Genomic DNA, 14,675 nt, shown 5'->3' with positions numbered 1-14,675 from the left:
GGGGGCACCTAGCAGATGAGCAGGGACAGCTTCCCTGAGAAGGTGACATCTGAGAGAAGACTTAAAAGGATGAGGAGTCAGGCTTCGGGGTCCAGTCCACGGTAAGCCAGAAGAGCTCAAAGCCTCTCCCGCAGCAAGGTGGGACGTACAGGCAACGAGGCCCCGCTGCCAGCACTAAAGATGGCGGGCGGCCGGGGGCGGGGACAGGGCGTGTCATCGTAGTGATTGGTCAGGCGGGGGTGGGCGGGGCGTCACGTGTGCCGGCGGCGAGCATCCGGGCTCCCGGCCGCGGCGCTGCGGAGGCTCCCGGGAGCCCGGCGGCGGCGCGGGGCGGCGAGCGGGCCGGCGATCCGGGGAGCCTCCGGAGCCGGCCGCGTGGGCCGAGCATGGCGGGCTCCCTGCCTCCCTGCGTGGTGGACTGCGGCACCGGGTAAGAGCCGCGGGCGCCCGCTCCGGCCCCGGCGCGCCTGCCCCTGCCTGCCCCGCGGCCCGGCCCCCTGGTCTCACCTGGGGTGCCCCGGGCCAGGGTCGCGGCCCTCACCTGTCCAGGGGCCCCCTGACTCACTCACCTTGCTGGGGAGGGAGCCGAGGGGAGACGTGGCCTCCCCGCCTCCTCCTTGCGCTCGGCCGGGGCTCCCCGGGACCCGTACGCCTCCTGGGGGTGCGGGCTGCGCACCCCGCTGCCGTTCCCTCGCCTTCCGCCTGCCTCACGGCGCCCCTGCCTTCTCTTCAAAAGTGGCCCTCGTCCTGGGTCCCTAAGCGCATGCCATTTCTCCTCCCTGATAGGGCTTCTTTATCACTTACTTGTGGGAGGTTTTTACAACCGTCTCCCAAGTTGACATCTTTAAAAAAAAGTGTGTGTGTGCGTGTGTGTGTGTTTGCAGCCTACTCTGTCCTCTTCCAGTATCGAATGGTTCAGTCAGGCTAAGGTCTTGCTTTAGTTTGCCTAGAGTTGCCTTTGCACTTACAAATGTTAAAAAAGGCTCCATTTTGAAAAACAGAAAAATCTAAAATGTGGGAAAGGCTGTTGGTGGTAGTATAGTTTCTGTGTCTGCCCCCCCGCCCCCAGCCCGTTACTTGTGGGCCGTGATTGCTTCTTTTGATGTTGAGATATGCCAAAGAGACCCTTCGGAAATCTCCCGGTCCTTTCCAGTGGCCCAGGCTCGGCTCATTTTTAGGAAGGTGCTCGCTGAATCCATTTAGGTTTTGGTTTAGAAAGTCAAGCTTGCCTGCTTGCACTGTAGGTGAAGTGCTTAATAAAATAGCCTAGAAGTAAGTTTAGCCTCTTAAAAAGATTTTTCAAGAGGGGATTTTAGTCATTTTTTGCCACAGAATATTCCATGGCACGTTCACCGTAGCCTTGATTCTTCGCTGTAGAGAAACGCACTTGGTTTAGTTTCCTTGACAACCTTGTGGGGGTGTCTTCCTTAATTTGCTACAGTCCATCTCCTACGGATTGTTCTTTCCTTTTGCTGCAGAAAAAGGAGTGGTTACAAGCTGGAAAAAACTGCTTCTTTGCATGTATTAATTTTCCTTTCAGAGATACACGTTGTACCAGAAGTTTTGGGGCTCTTTATTTCAGTGGTTGTTTTGCTACCCAGAACCTGAGCCAAAAGCAGTGTTGATAGGAACAGCCCCCCCCCCCCAAAAAAAATACTGGCTTCCTTATGCATCTCCTTCTCCCACCATCTGGTATTCACCCCACACCCACCTGAGGTCTGGTTGTGTCAGGAGAGAAGGCAGCTGGTCAAAGAATCTTTCATCCCCACATTTGCACGTGAGGTTTTTGTGGTTTTGGTCTTGTAAAACTGTTGAAATACAGAGTATTTCTTGGTAGAAGCAACAAAATGTGCCCACAGGGTTTGTCATACCTTTAATATTAGTAAGCTGGGAGCCTTACTCATCATTCTTGCTATAAATATCAAAAGTGTGGTGCTCAGTTATGACCGTCTGAGGTAGGTGGTATCTCACGTGGCGGTATAACTTCAGGATATCTTTGTCTTCTGGCCCCAAGTTATGTATCGTCTTCAGGCTGTTGTAGGCGTTGTGTCAGGACTAGAGATAGTGGCCAGGGATCCTGCCAGTGGGTTTCACATGGACATAGTCTTTTGTGGGAACGGTGATGGTCAGTCAGGAATTTCCAGTGTCCAGTGTGTGGCCAGGAGGAGGAGCCTGGAAGAGCCCAAGTTTATTTAAGCATATTACTGCTGCTTATATTTCCTGCAGAGCCAAGTGACTTTGGATTGACCTTTAACTCAAAATGGGATAAAAAGGGATAAAATGCAGATAAATATAACTAGGACCGAAGAAAAGAACAGGCCTGGAAAATCACCTTAAACTGTAGGCCCGTAGTGTAGCTGGTTTGGTCTCAAGCTTGGCCTTCCTGTATGACAAGATTATGAGAGAGTCATCGTCAGTTATGTAATTCCTGTCATCAGGGAAGAAGAGAAATACCTGTTTCTCAGGTGAAAGAGCTTTCTCTAGTACTAAATTCTAAAAGAAAGATTCATACTGATAGTGGGCATTTATGATTGAGTAGACAGTATACTCAATGGTGCTTTTTAAAAATAGCAAATAAATTTCATCCTGGGAGCCTGGCCTCATCTAGTAAACCCTGAGACCAGCTTGGTGAGCACATGTGTTCTTGGGGGTGGGATGACATGGACCACAGCTCTGCCTGCTCCACAGATGAAGCTTCGTCCACTTAAGTGCGTTACTGGGCTCCAGAGTGTTCAGAGAATAGCCTCCCTTTTCTTAACTGAACTTGTAGTTCTGAAGATTTTTGTATTCTTTAAACTTATTTTGAGAAAGTTCAAATCTACTGAAAAGCTGCAAGAAGAGTACCAAAAAAATGCTATATAGTCTCCATCCAGCATTCTAACTACTAACATTTGCTTTATTGTTCTCTGTATACTTTATCCGTTCTTATCTTTCTGAACTGTTTGTGAGTTGCAGCCATCCTGCTGTTTACACCAGGGTACTTCAGTATATCCTTTATGAGAACATGCATTCACAGACCAGTGATCAGAACCAGAAACTAACGTTTATGCTGGAGTGCTACCTGCTCTGCAGTCTGGATGCCATGAATGGTCTCTCTGTGTCTCTGGACGCTCAGCTCTCCGCCCTCATCCAGCACCGTACGCTGTGTCTGCTTGTCACCATGTCTTTTTAGTCTCGTTTCCCTGGGCCAGCTCCTTAGCCTTTTTCCAGTCTTTCAGGACGGTGGTGTTTTTGGCAGCCGGTTGTTCCGGGCAATGCTGCTCAGTTCACACTTGTCTGGCGTTTCCTTACGTAGACACAGGGTGTGCGTTTTTGTCAGGGGTACCAGAGAAGTTATGCCAGAGCTTCCCAGTGCATCAAATCAGAAGCTCCCCGCCCCCTCCCCACAGCCAGCTTTATTGAGAAGTAATTGACATATTACATTGCATAAGTTCAAGGTTGCAACGTGTTGATTTGGTGTGTTTGTGTATAGTGGAAAGATTGTCATAATTGCATTACTAACGCCTCCATCCTGTCATTGTAAATACCCTTTTCTTGTAATCTGAGATCCACTTGTCTTGGCAACTTTCAAGTACATAACAATACAGTGTCGCTAATATCACCTCTGTGCAGTCTGCCATCTCCCTAGAACTTAACTCCTCTCATCAGGGGGCTTAAGGCAGTTGATGAAGTTCACTTGGATCATTGGATACAGTGCCGTCCACTAGATTTCTCACTCTGTGGTCACCGTTTTCTCCTTTGTAATTCACGTCTTTTGTGGAGAGAGGTTACGAGATTGTGTAAATACCTTGTTCTGCCTTAAAAGTTTTTACCCATTAGTTTTAGTGTCCATTGGTGGTATTCTTGTTCTAACTAATGATTACAGCGATGGTTGCAAAACTGTGTGTGTCTTTTAAACTCGCGTATTATCTACATTTTTTAGTTAACATTTTTACAAAACGGGTGCCCTTTCCAGTAACTCCCTTTTACTTATCATCTGTATGGGTTACGATTTTCGGAGTTCCTTATGTGGTTCTTACTACATTCGATGGTTCATGACTTCTCACTGCCATCCCTTGTTTCCGTGCTTTAGCTGTCCAGGAGTAGAAGCCCCATTCAGGCTGTTTCTGGTCATCTTGAGACATGTCCCCATCAATTTTGGGGCATTTTGTTTTTATCAAAGACTGCAGTGGAGTCAGCGCTGTGCACTTGTCTTTTTTCACTTTTTTTTTCCTGGAGCATCTCTGAGACAGGTTTCTAGAAGTGGGACTTCTGAGTCATAAGGTACTTTTGCTGGATCCTGTCAGATCCCACCCCGGAGTGTGTGTCTTCCCCAGCGACATGTGACAGCGCTTACGTCTTCTTACAGACTCATCTCTGTAATTGCCGAGTTAAAGAAGTTTTTTTTTAAATTTTTTTAACCAATCTGGAAGGTGGGAAATGATATCGTTTTAATTTGAATTTCTTATTATGTGGGAAGATGAGCATCCTTCCACGTGATGAAGTGGCATCTGCATTTCCGTTTTCTGTCTTCATTTCTCTAGCCCGTTTTTCTGCAGGCCTTCGGCCTTTTGCTGCTTTAGTTTTGGAAGCTCTTTGTGGATTAGGGTGTGTTGAGGGTCTCACAGGCCACTGCCAGGTTCAGAGATTTGCTGAGAACAATCCCAAGATGACAGTGAAAAGGTAAGTGCAGAAACAGCCAAGGAGAAAGGCGCGTGGGGTGGAGTCTGAGGGAGCCAGCTGCGGGCATCCCGAGTCCTTTCTCAGTGGAGTCACTGACATCCAGTGTGACGTGTGTGAGACCCTGTTCACTGGGGAAGCTCCTTAGACGCTCAGTGCCCAGAGTTTCCCTTGGGGGTCTGGTCGTGGCACCTTCCGCCTGGCACAAACCAAAATTCCAGCCCCAGAGGAAAGCAGGTGTTCAGCATCCGCTGTATTTGGGGCATGGTGGGAACTCTTCTGAAATCTTAAGTTCCCAGATGCCAGCCCGAGGCCAAGTTCAGTTCAGTCGCTCAGTTGTGTCCGACTCTGCAACCCCATGAATCGCAGCACGCCAGGCCTCCCTGTCCATCACCAACTCCGTGAGTTCACTCAGACTCATGTCCATCGAGTCGGTGATGCCATCAGCCGTCTCATCCTCTGTCATCCCCTTCTCCTCCTGCCCCCAATCCCTCCCAGCATCAGAGTCTTTTCCAATGAGTCAACTCTTCGCATGAGGTGGCCAAAGTATTGGAATTTCAGCTTTAGCATCAGTCCTTCCAGTGAACACCCAGGACTGGTCTCCTTTAGGATGGACTGGTTGGCTCTCCTTGCAGTCCAAGGGACTTGCAAGAGTCTTCTCCAACACCACAGTTCAAAAGCATCAATTCTTCTGCACTCAGCTTTCTTCACAGTCCAACTCTCACATCCATACATGACCACTGGAAAAACCATAGCCTTGACTAGACGGAACTTTGTGGGCAAAGTAACGTCTCTGCTTTTGAGTATGCTATCTAGGTTGGTCATAACTTTCCTTCCAAGGAGTAAGCATCTTTTAATTTTATGGCTGCAGTCACCATCTGCAGTGATTTTGGAGCACCCCAAAATAGTCTGACACTGTTTCCACTGTTGCCCCATCTATTTCCCATGAAGTGATGGGACCAGATGCCATGATCTTCGTTTTCTGAATGTTGAGCTTTAAGCCAACTTTTTCGCTCTCCTCTTTCACTTTCATTAAGAGGCTTTATAGAAGCCAAACTTTCAAGCAAACCTTCACCTTCACCTTGGTAGGGAGAGCAGTCTGAGGCCTCTTTCCTGCATACAGAGGCATCAGCCCTTTGTGATACAAGTTGCAAATACATTTTCCCTATGTATCACTTGTCTTTTGCCATACGAAGATTTTTTTTTTTTTTAAGCAGTAGGTTTATTTATCTTTCCCTTATTGTTGCTGGATTTTGAATCATAGTTAAGATGGGTGTTCCCCCTCCCCATTCCCGGATTTTATATAAATCTCTGTTCCACTTGAAATTTATCCTGGGATGGGGTATGAGGAATGGGCCTCGTCGGAGCCAATTCTGTCTTCTTTCCTTCTGGCTGCCCCGTTTATCTCAGCCTCATTTATGAAAAACAAAAAGCGTAGCAAAGCACTGCTTGAAGATTCCGCTCTCCTTGCGTACTGCATTGGTCTGTGTGGTTGCTTATTTCTGGGCTCGTTTTGGGTGCTGAACCTGTCTGCTTATATGGCAGCATCACTGAGTCTAACTCCTGAGGCTTTATGACTTCATATCTGATGAGGTTGGTGTCCCAGCCACCTCATTTTTAAGAGTATAAATGACTCTTACTTTATTTGATAGTAAATCATCCAGAGAAATAAATCACTGTGTTCACTGTAAAAAATTATTATTGTCAGATAGTATCGCTTGGACTTTGTAGTCTTTTTTTTTTTTTTTTAGTTTTTTATTTTTTTAATTTTAAAATCTTTAATTCTTACATGTGTTCCCAAACATGAACCCCCCTCCCACCTCCCTCCCCATAACATCTCTGTGGGTCATCCCCATGCACCAGCCCCATGTAGTCTTTTTTTTTTTGAACTTTTTATTTTGTGTGGAGGTATAGCCAGTTAACCATGTTGCTATAGTTTCAGGTGAGCAGTGAAGGGACTTAACCGTACATATACATACACATGTATCCACCTCATATAAAAAAAAAAATTTGGCCGTGCTGGGTCTTAGTTGCTTCCCTTGGGGTCAGTTGGAGCATGTGGGCTGCTCCCTGAACAGGAATCAAGCCCAGGCCCCCTGCTGTGGGAGCACACAGCCTTAAGCACTGGAGCACCAGGCAAGTTTCTCCACCTCATTTTGTAAAAAGTGTTTTCCAGTCTGGTCTTCCTTATTATTTCTCCAGATGGACTTTACATGCAGTTTCTTCTTTTCGTTCCGGGGGAAACTGCTGATGGTATTTTGACTTGGGTTGCGTTACACTCATATGTTAGTGAGGGCTATTGTATTTCTGACACTGTCTTCCCATCAGAGAATATGGTGTATTCTCTCCGTCAGTGCAAGTCTGTTTTGTGCCTTGTAGGAATATTGTGTTTACCTCAGGTAGCTTTCTTGTTAGTCACCCAGTTACGTGATTTTCTTTTTGGTTATTGTAAATGATGTTTTCTCTTCCATTCTGTTTTCTGTTTTTCTTCACTATATTAAACGCATTCATTTTATCTGCTTCTTTACTAAAATACTAAATGATTTTTATTGTTTGAGTGAATTTTTTCCCCTCATCTTTAGGGTTTTCCAGATAGAGAATTTTGTCACGGGCTTAGAGAGGTTGTTCTTCCTTCCCATTTTTAGGAGCTCTGCTCACTCTGACACGCTGCAGTGGCCACTGCCTCCGAGCAGCGTTAACTGGGAGCAGAGTTGGTGCGCGCCATCCTTTCGTTCTTATTTTAGTGGGGTCGTTTCTGGTGTTTGTACGATAAGTAAGAGCAGGCTTTTGGGCTAATAAGTAAGATGCAGGCTTTTGGGCTGCTGTTTGTGTGTATATGTAGACCTGTACAAATACATGTTAAGAAAGCTATCCAAATATGTTAGGAAGTGTCTCTCAACTGCTGTGTTTCGGAATGTTAAAGCACGAATGCGTGTTGCGTGTTACACGATGTCTTTATCATAAATGGGACATGTGGTTTTCTTTCTTAGTTCACATAGTGGATTTCCTGATGTTGAAGCACTCCTGCATTTCGTAAGAATCCCTCCTTGACCATGATGCCTTATTTTTTGATGTGTAGGTAGGCTCTGTTAAGACTTTATTTAGGTTTTTCCTTTGGAACTTAGCATGCATTATAGCTTAGTTTTCTGGTGAGTTCTTTGTCAGAGTGTGGGATCAGTGTTACACTGTCTTCCTGAAACAAAGGAAGAAGTTTTCTTTCTTTTTCTGTGCTCTGGGATAGTTCAAGTAATTTTGGGATTATCTGAGTTTTAAGGTCTTGGTAGAATTTCACTGCTCCTCTTTGTAGTTCTTCTGAGGCTGGTTAGATGCCCCATCTCGAGTCAAATCAATTTTGGTTATGTTGTATTTGTCTAAAAACAATTCTGTTTTATCTAAATTTTTCAAGTTTATGTATAGAGTAGCCATGATTTTCAAAAATCTCTGTTTTTATGGTTATGTTTTCCCCTTGTCACTCAAATTTATCTGTCCTGTCTTCACCCGTTTTTCATACAGCTGTGTTGTGGATCTTTTTTTTTATTTTTAAAAGATAAGCTTTGGGGTTCACAGATTCTGTTATTTTTCTGTTTTTTTTGATTCATTTATTTCTACTTTTATCTCTGCTTTCCTTTTCTTTGTTTTGAGTTGGATATTAAATTCATTTTAATTTTCCCTGTGTATTGAAAAGGCGTTTGATGCTGTGAAGATTTGGCTGTTAAGTCTTTAAGATTTATTCTGGATGTGAACCATTTTCTAAAGTGTTGAATTTGTTACAGTATTGTGTCTGTTTCTCGTCTTGGTGTTTTGGCTGGGGGGTTTGTAGGATCTTAGCTTCCTGACCAGGCATGGAGCCCGCACCCCCTGCGTTGGAAGGCGAACCGTTAGCACTGGACCGCTGGGAGAGCCCCCAGCTCTGCTGTCTTTACCTGTGTGTGTCCCTTACTGGGATTTGGGTATAGTTTATTGTTACCATTTTCAAGAAATTTCTGCGTTTTTCTTTTGAATTTCCCTCTTAACTCAGTATTTCTACACTAGTACGTTTGAAAATTTTCAAGTAAAAGGGCCTTTTCAAATTTTGTTTTTGATTCTAGTTTAATTACATTATGGTCAGAGTGCTGTTTATATTCTGTTCTTTAGACTTCACTGAGCCTCAGATATGGGCAGTTTTGTGACTGTTCTCTATGTACTTCAGAAGAGGTATATTCCCTGTTGATGTGTTCTGAGTTCTGAGTATATCTGTATGAGCTATCTTATTGATGATGTTGTTGAGGCCTTCTGCTTATTTTTGTCCACCTGAGTTCAGTTGCTCAGTTGTGTCCGACTCTTTGCGACCCCATGGACTGCAGCACGCCCTCCTCCCTGTCCGTTACCAACTCCTGGAGCTTGCTCAAACCTAAGTCCATAGCATTGGTGATGCCATCCAGCCATCTCATCCTCTGCCGTCCCCTTCTCCCGCCTTCGCTCTTCCCCAGCATCAGGGTCCACTTACTCGTCTTTAACTGAGAATGATGTCTTAGGTGTTCCTGTCTTTAGTGTGTTTCTTGTTTATTTCTTCTTGTGCTGTGAAAGTTACTGCTGCCTTATTTTTTAATTAATTAAAGGTTTGTGTCTTTATTTTTGGCTGTGCTGGGTCTTTGCTGCTCTGGGGGCTGCTCTCTGGTTGCGGTGCGAGGGCTTCTTGTGGCAGCGGCCTCTCTTGCTGTGGCGCACCGGCCCTCAGCACTGAGTGCGTGTGCTCAGTAGTCATGGCACACAGGTTTTAGTTGCTCCACAGCTTGTGGGATCTTCCCGGGCCAGGTATCAAACCCATGTCCTCTGTATTGGCAGGCAGGATCTTATCCACTGCACCACCAGGGAAGCCCTGCCTTATGGACTAGATCAGGTCTGTAGATCTGGCGGGTGATACAGGTGGCTTCCCTCAGTAAATAGCTCAGTAAATCGTCTGCCTTTCCAATTCAGGAGACTGGGTTCGATCCCTGGATTGAGAAGATCCCCTGGAGAAGGAAATGGCAGCCCACTCCAGTCTTCTTGCCTGGAGAATCCCAAGGACAGAGGAGCCTGGCGGGCCACAGTCCATGGGGTCGCAAGAGTTGGACACAACTTGGCTACTAAGCCGCCACCCTCACCACCACAGGTGGATTGTTGTTGGAATAGCTTCTGTCTTAATGGTCTTCGGGTCTTTCCTCTTGAGCTGGTCGGTTTCCCCAGGGCGTACACTGCTGACCCTCTGCCTGGAGGGCTGGGTCTGTGTTGTGGGAGCCGGGTTGGGGGCAGGGAGCACGTCTCAGCTGTCAGGGTTTTCTGTGTTCAGTCGGGTAATTCTCAGAGCGGTTCCCGGACTCGCCCAGGCAGGTGACCTTGCTTCACGCTCCGAGTCTCGCTTTGCACGCCCAGAGTCAGCTTGTGGGTACTCGGGGGTTGGGGAAGAGCAGCCCCCGCTGGTGCGCGGTTGGGGGCACTCTCATCTTGGCCCGTGTTTTAGGCCCTTCAGTCCTGGATCCACAGGGCCCTGTGCAGCTGCCTGTCGTGGGGCCTTTCTTCAGGGTCCCCGGGGTGTGGGGCCGGTTTTCGGACGTCCCCAGGGCAGTTAGGCTGATCCTCAGCTGCCCAGGGCCCGATTCCTGCAGGTGCCGCCTCTTCTTTTCTCCCTGTTGTTGTGGTTTCTTCATCTTAGAAAGAATCGTTTTGTTTTGATTTTAGTGGGGCTTCGGGACAGAGTGAAATGAGATCACGTGTTTAGTCTACTGTTTTACCCTGGAAGTCAGAATTCACTTGATAATGCCCCAAACCCATAAAGAGGCCACAGGTCATGATATTACATTTACCAGACATGGAGCAAAGGTGGTGCTTGTGGTAAAGAACCTGCCTGCCGACGCAGGAGACGTGAGAGATGTGAGTTCCATCCCTGGGTCGGGAAGATCCCCTGGAGGAGGGCACAGCAACCCACTGCAGTGTTCCTGCCTGGAGAGTCCCATGGACGGAGGAGCCTGGCGGGTACAGTCCCTGGGGTCACAAAGAGTCGGACACGACTGAAGCGGCTTAGCACGTAGAAGAAGTGGGCGTATATATTGGGTAATGTAAAATTTACAGACCAAATAGAGAAAAAGAAAAACGAAGAGTATTGGATTTAGATAAAATAATCAATTTGAACTTACATATTTAACTGTGTCCTGTAAACAGAAACTACCATTTTCTTTATGACAACCCAAGGAATGTGTGAAGAACTTGATTACGATTATAAATTTTTGCAGTGTACAGTGTGTGGAGTGTGTATTATCTAGAACACCAGCATTAAGATCTGGGAACAATTTTAGTTTTATCAAAGTCATGCTCTGAGGCAATGTAGTCACTTTTTTTTTTTTTAAACAGAACATCTTAGGAGTGGGTAGGGCTATTCTGGTTGAATTAGGGGTTTGAGACTGGACCTCATAAGGGGTCTCACACAAAAGAGCCTCCGTCCTGGATATAGTTTTAAAAACGCTGTTTTAAGATGTGACATTTCCGCTTTCAAACATCAATCGGTGGAGCTGACACTCACCTTCTGCTCTAGACGCGGGGCTGTGGGAGGAATGTATGTGAGTGCGTCGAGCTGACGCTGGGCAGGTCAGCCCTCCTCACTGCAGGCAGTCACTGCTGTGCGGAGAGGGGCCTGTAACGCGGGGAGAGGAAGAAGCTTTGCACAAGGACCTTTTAAAATGTTCGGGGCGAATAAGGATGTGTTGTGTTTGCAGACAGGGACATTGGAGGCTACACGAGAATAGAATGGAAGGCGAAATGGGTGGGTGGGTGTCGGAGTGGGAGCGAGACTTCTCAAGGCACCTTGTGAGCGCGTTTGGAAGTTTGAAGTGCAAGAACGTACTGGGTTAGCAGGCGGAGCTGTCTCTTGGTCCTGCCTTATGCAGCCCTTGGTTCTGTTTATGTATTTTCGGTCTGTTCAGGTTTCCGAGTAAGAAGAGGCTTCGGGTCCGGGGTGCTCGAAGGTGGCTCTGTGTTTGGGAAGACTGCTGTCTGTAAGCAGGGTTTATGTGTTTTGAGATTGATGCTTGGCTGCTTCCTTTGGGAAGATAATTTTCAGATAAACATTAAACAAAGCCTTTTAATGTGAAAGTTGTCAACCTTAATTCTTCATGTACACATGCTTGGGAAAATCTGACTGCCATATCTCTTCATGTATGGGTATATCGGATGTTCACAGAACTGGAAGGGAGATGAGTGTAGGGAGAGACTTTCAAAGTAGAAACTGCAAAGGAAATTGTTCAGGAAAATAATTGGTAGATTTGATCATCTAAATTGTTTAAATGATTATCTTTCAGAAAATGTATAATTGCAGGTAAACCACAAATTCAGAAAAATTAGTAATATATGTGAGCAAACATTATATCCTCAGTGTGTAAAGTGAAGTCGCTCAGTCGTGTCCGACTCTTTGTGACCGCTTGGCCTGTAACCCACCAGGTTCCTCTGTCCATGGGATTCTCCAGGCAGGAATACTGGAGTGGGTTGCCATTCCCTTTCTTCAGGGGATCTTCACACCCAGGGATTGAACCCAGGTCTTCCATGTTGCAGGCAGACACTTTACCATCTGAGCCACCTCAGGGTGTAAAAGTTTACAGAAATTGATGATACCAAAAGTCCAATAGAAAACTTATCTACGGGCAGTTCATGGAAGAAATAGAGTTGGTGACTATATGTTAAATAATTCAGCAGTTGAATGAAATTATTGACTATGAGATCCTTTTACTTTTTGGATTAGGAGAAATTTTCTAGAAATGGTCAGTCATATTTAGCGCTGAGGTAGGGACTGATATTGGGCTTCCCTGGGGGCTCAGTGGTAAAGAATCCACCTGCAGTGCAGGAGATGGCGGTTCAGTCCCCGAGTCAGGATGATCTGTGGAGAAGGGAGTGGCTGCCGGCTCCAGTATTCCTGCCTGGGAAATCCCAGGGACAGAGAGCCTGGTGGGCTGCAGGGTATGGGGTCACGGAGAGTCAGGCGTGACTGAGCAGCTGAACGGCAACACCAGGGGCTTGTTATTTCCTTGCACTAATGAAGCAGAAGCTGGAGGGATTCCTTCACTTCCTGAAGTCCCAGAGCTAGGGCTGCGCTTTGAACCCGGCACTGCGGGCCCTGTTTAACTCCCTGCGGTGTGAGTGCGTGCTGCCTTGCAGCTGCTCTCACTATGAGCCTCCTCCTAAGAACCGCTTTCGCTGCATCCCACAGGTTGTGGGTGACTGTGCTTTCCTTGTCATTTTTCTCAGGGTATTTTTTAAATTTCCTCTTTGATTTGTCTGTTGACCGATTCGTTTTTTGGGTCAACTGTTTTCGAAGTATATTTATATATGACCAGTAACATGTCTGCTTCATTTTTGGTGATTATGTAGCATTTTATTGAATGATTGCAATATATTTATTTAATTTATCCTCTGTTGATGGCATTTGAGTGTTTCCAGTTTTTGTTGTTGCTGTTTTCCTGTTACACTGCTGTAGAGAACATTTTTTTGTGCGTTTCTTTTTATACATGTAAGAGTGCTTCAGTGGGGTAAATTCCTAGAAATGTGCTATTTGGAATTAGGGTATATGCATTTAAAACTATTTGGATAAAATGGTGTATGCATTTACAGTATTGATAAATAAGATGAAACCTCCTTATAATGAGACTTCAACTTTTTAATTGTAAAGTTAAGTGTAATTTTCAGTGTAAAGTTTACTACCACCTTCTTCAGTATTGGCCCAGATTTTGAATGGTTTCACATTAAATTTATAGGTGAGTTTAGTGATAATATGCGATGCTCCTTTTAAACCTGTTGACTCTTCCTGTGTGAGTGAGGTCTGTCTCTGTCTCCTTGTATAAGGAGTGTTCTTCCCGTCATATGTCTTATTCTCAGGGGGAATGTTATTCTGTGTTGTTGCTGTTTTGAATAGCATCTTTCCATCCAGCATATAGTCTTACTTGTTACTGGTAGGAAAGTTGCTGATTCTTGTCTCTTTTTTTGCTAGGACGTGGGCATGAGGCTGGGGAGCTTGCATTTTATAAAAATGCAGAGATGACTGCGTGTAATAATACATAGTTGAGTCAGTGATTCCTGCCCTGGTTGCTCTTCAGAACCGTGGCTGAGGGTGGTGGGGAGGAAGGATGGGGATGTTTAAAATACAAAAATCCAGGTGCCTTCTCTGTGGCTCTGGGACAGGCCCTGGGAATCTGCGTTCTTCAGAAGCTTCCCAGGTGATCCGGTCAGTCAGGGTTGGTACTTTCTTTCCAGAAGCCTTCCCAGATAATCTGAAACTCACCTGCCAGATAATGTAGGCCATGCTACTGTGAGAAGCACAATCAAAGTCATGTTTCTGACAGGTGACCTTTTTTTAAAAAACTTAATTCTCATCGTTTATTGCATGGTTTTTAAAAAATTTATTTATTTTTACATGACATTTTTCTTTTTTAAAATTGAAATATAGGGCTTCTCAGGTGGCGCTAGTGGTAAAGAACCTGCCTGCCGAAGCAGGAGATGCGAGAGACTTGGGTTTGATCCCCGGGTCAGGAAGATCTCCTGGAGAAGGAAATGGCAACCCACTGCAGTATTCCTGCCTGGAGAGTCCCATGGACAGAGGAGCCTGGAGGGCTACAGTCCACAGGGTCGCAGAGCCGGACGCGACTGAGCGTGCGGAGCGTAGTTGATTTACGATGTTGTGTTAGTTTCTGGTGTGCAGCAAAGTGATTGGGTCACACACACGTTGTTTTTCAGACTCTGTTCTCTTGCAGATTATCGCAAGATGTTGAATACAGTTCCCATGCTGTACAGCAGGACCTTGCTGTTACTGTTCGTGCATAGGCGTGTGTGTCTGCAAATCCCAAACTCCTGATTAATCCTCCTTTCCCTCTCCCCTTTGACCGTCATAAGTGTTTTCTGTGTCTGCGTCTAACGGGTGAACATTTTGGGGAGCATTTTGAGGACCAGGACCGTGCTTCCCTCCCCGCCGCCCCCGCCATATCCTCGTATGTGCCTACTACACAGCTTCTAGCTAGCAG

The 14,675-nt window shown here is 46.1% G+C and overlaps 1 protein-coding gene across 2 annotated transcripts in view; it reads left to right on the top strand.

Annotated features, from left to right (window-relative positions):
- ACTR3B (ARP3 actin related protein 3 homolog B) overlaps nucleotides 293-14,675 on the top strand; it is a 69,147-nt gene continuing 54,764 nt past the window's right edge. The window contains exon 1 of one of the 2 annotated variants that reach the window (XM_018046665.1): nucleotides 293-430. Coding sequence is in view for 1 of the 2 variants with exons in the window: in XM_018046662.1 (XP_017902151.1) it covers nucleotides 387-430 (44 nt within the window). In the remaining variant the exon portion in view is untranslated. The remainder of the gene's footprint in view (nucleotides 431-14,675) is intronic. The other variant, XM_018046662.1, reaches the window with a different exon arrangement.

Source organism: Capra hircus, chromosome 4, assembly GCF_001704415.2.
Source record: "Capra hircus breed San Clemente chromosome 4, ASM170441v1, whole genome shotgun sequence".
In the NCBI taxonomy this organism is placed as follows: domain Eukaryota; kingdom Metazoa; phylum Chordata; class Mammalia; order Artiodactyla; family Bovidae; genus Capra; species Capra hircus.
This window is presented reverse-complemented; position numbering and strand designations above follow the sequence as displayed.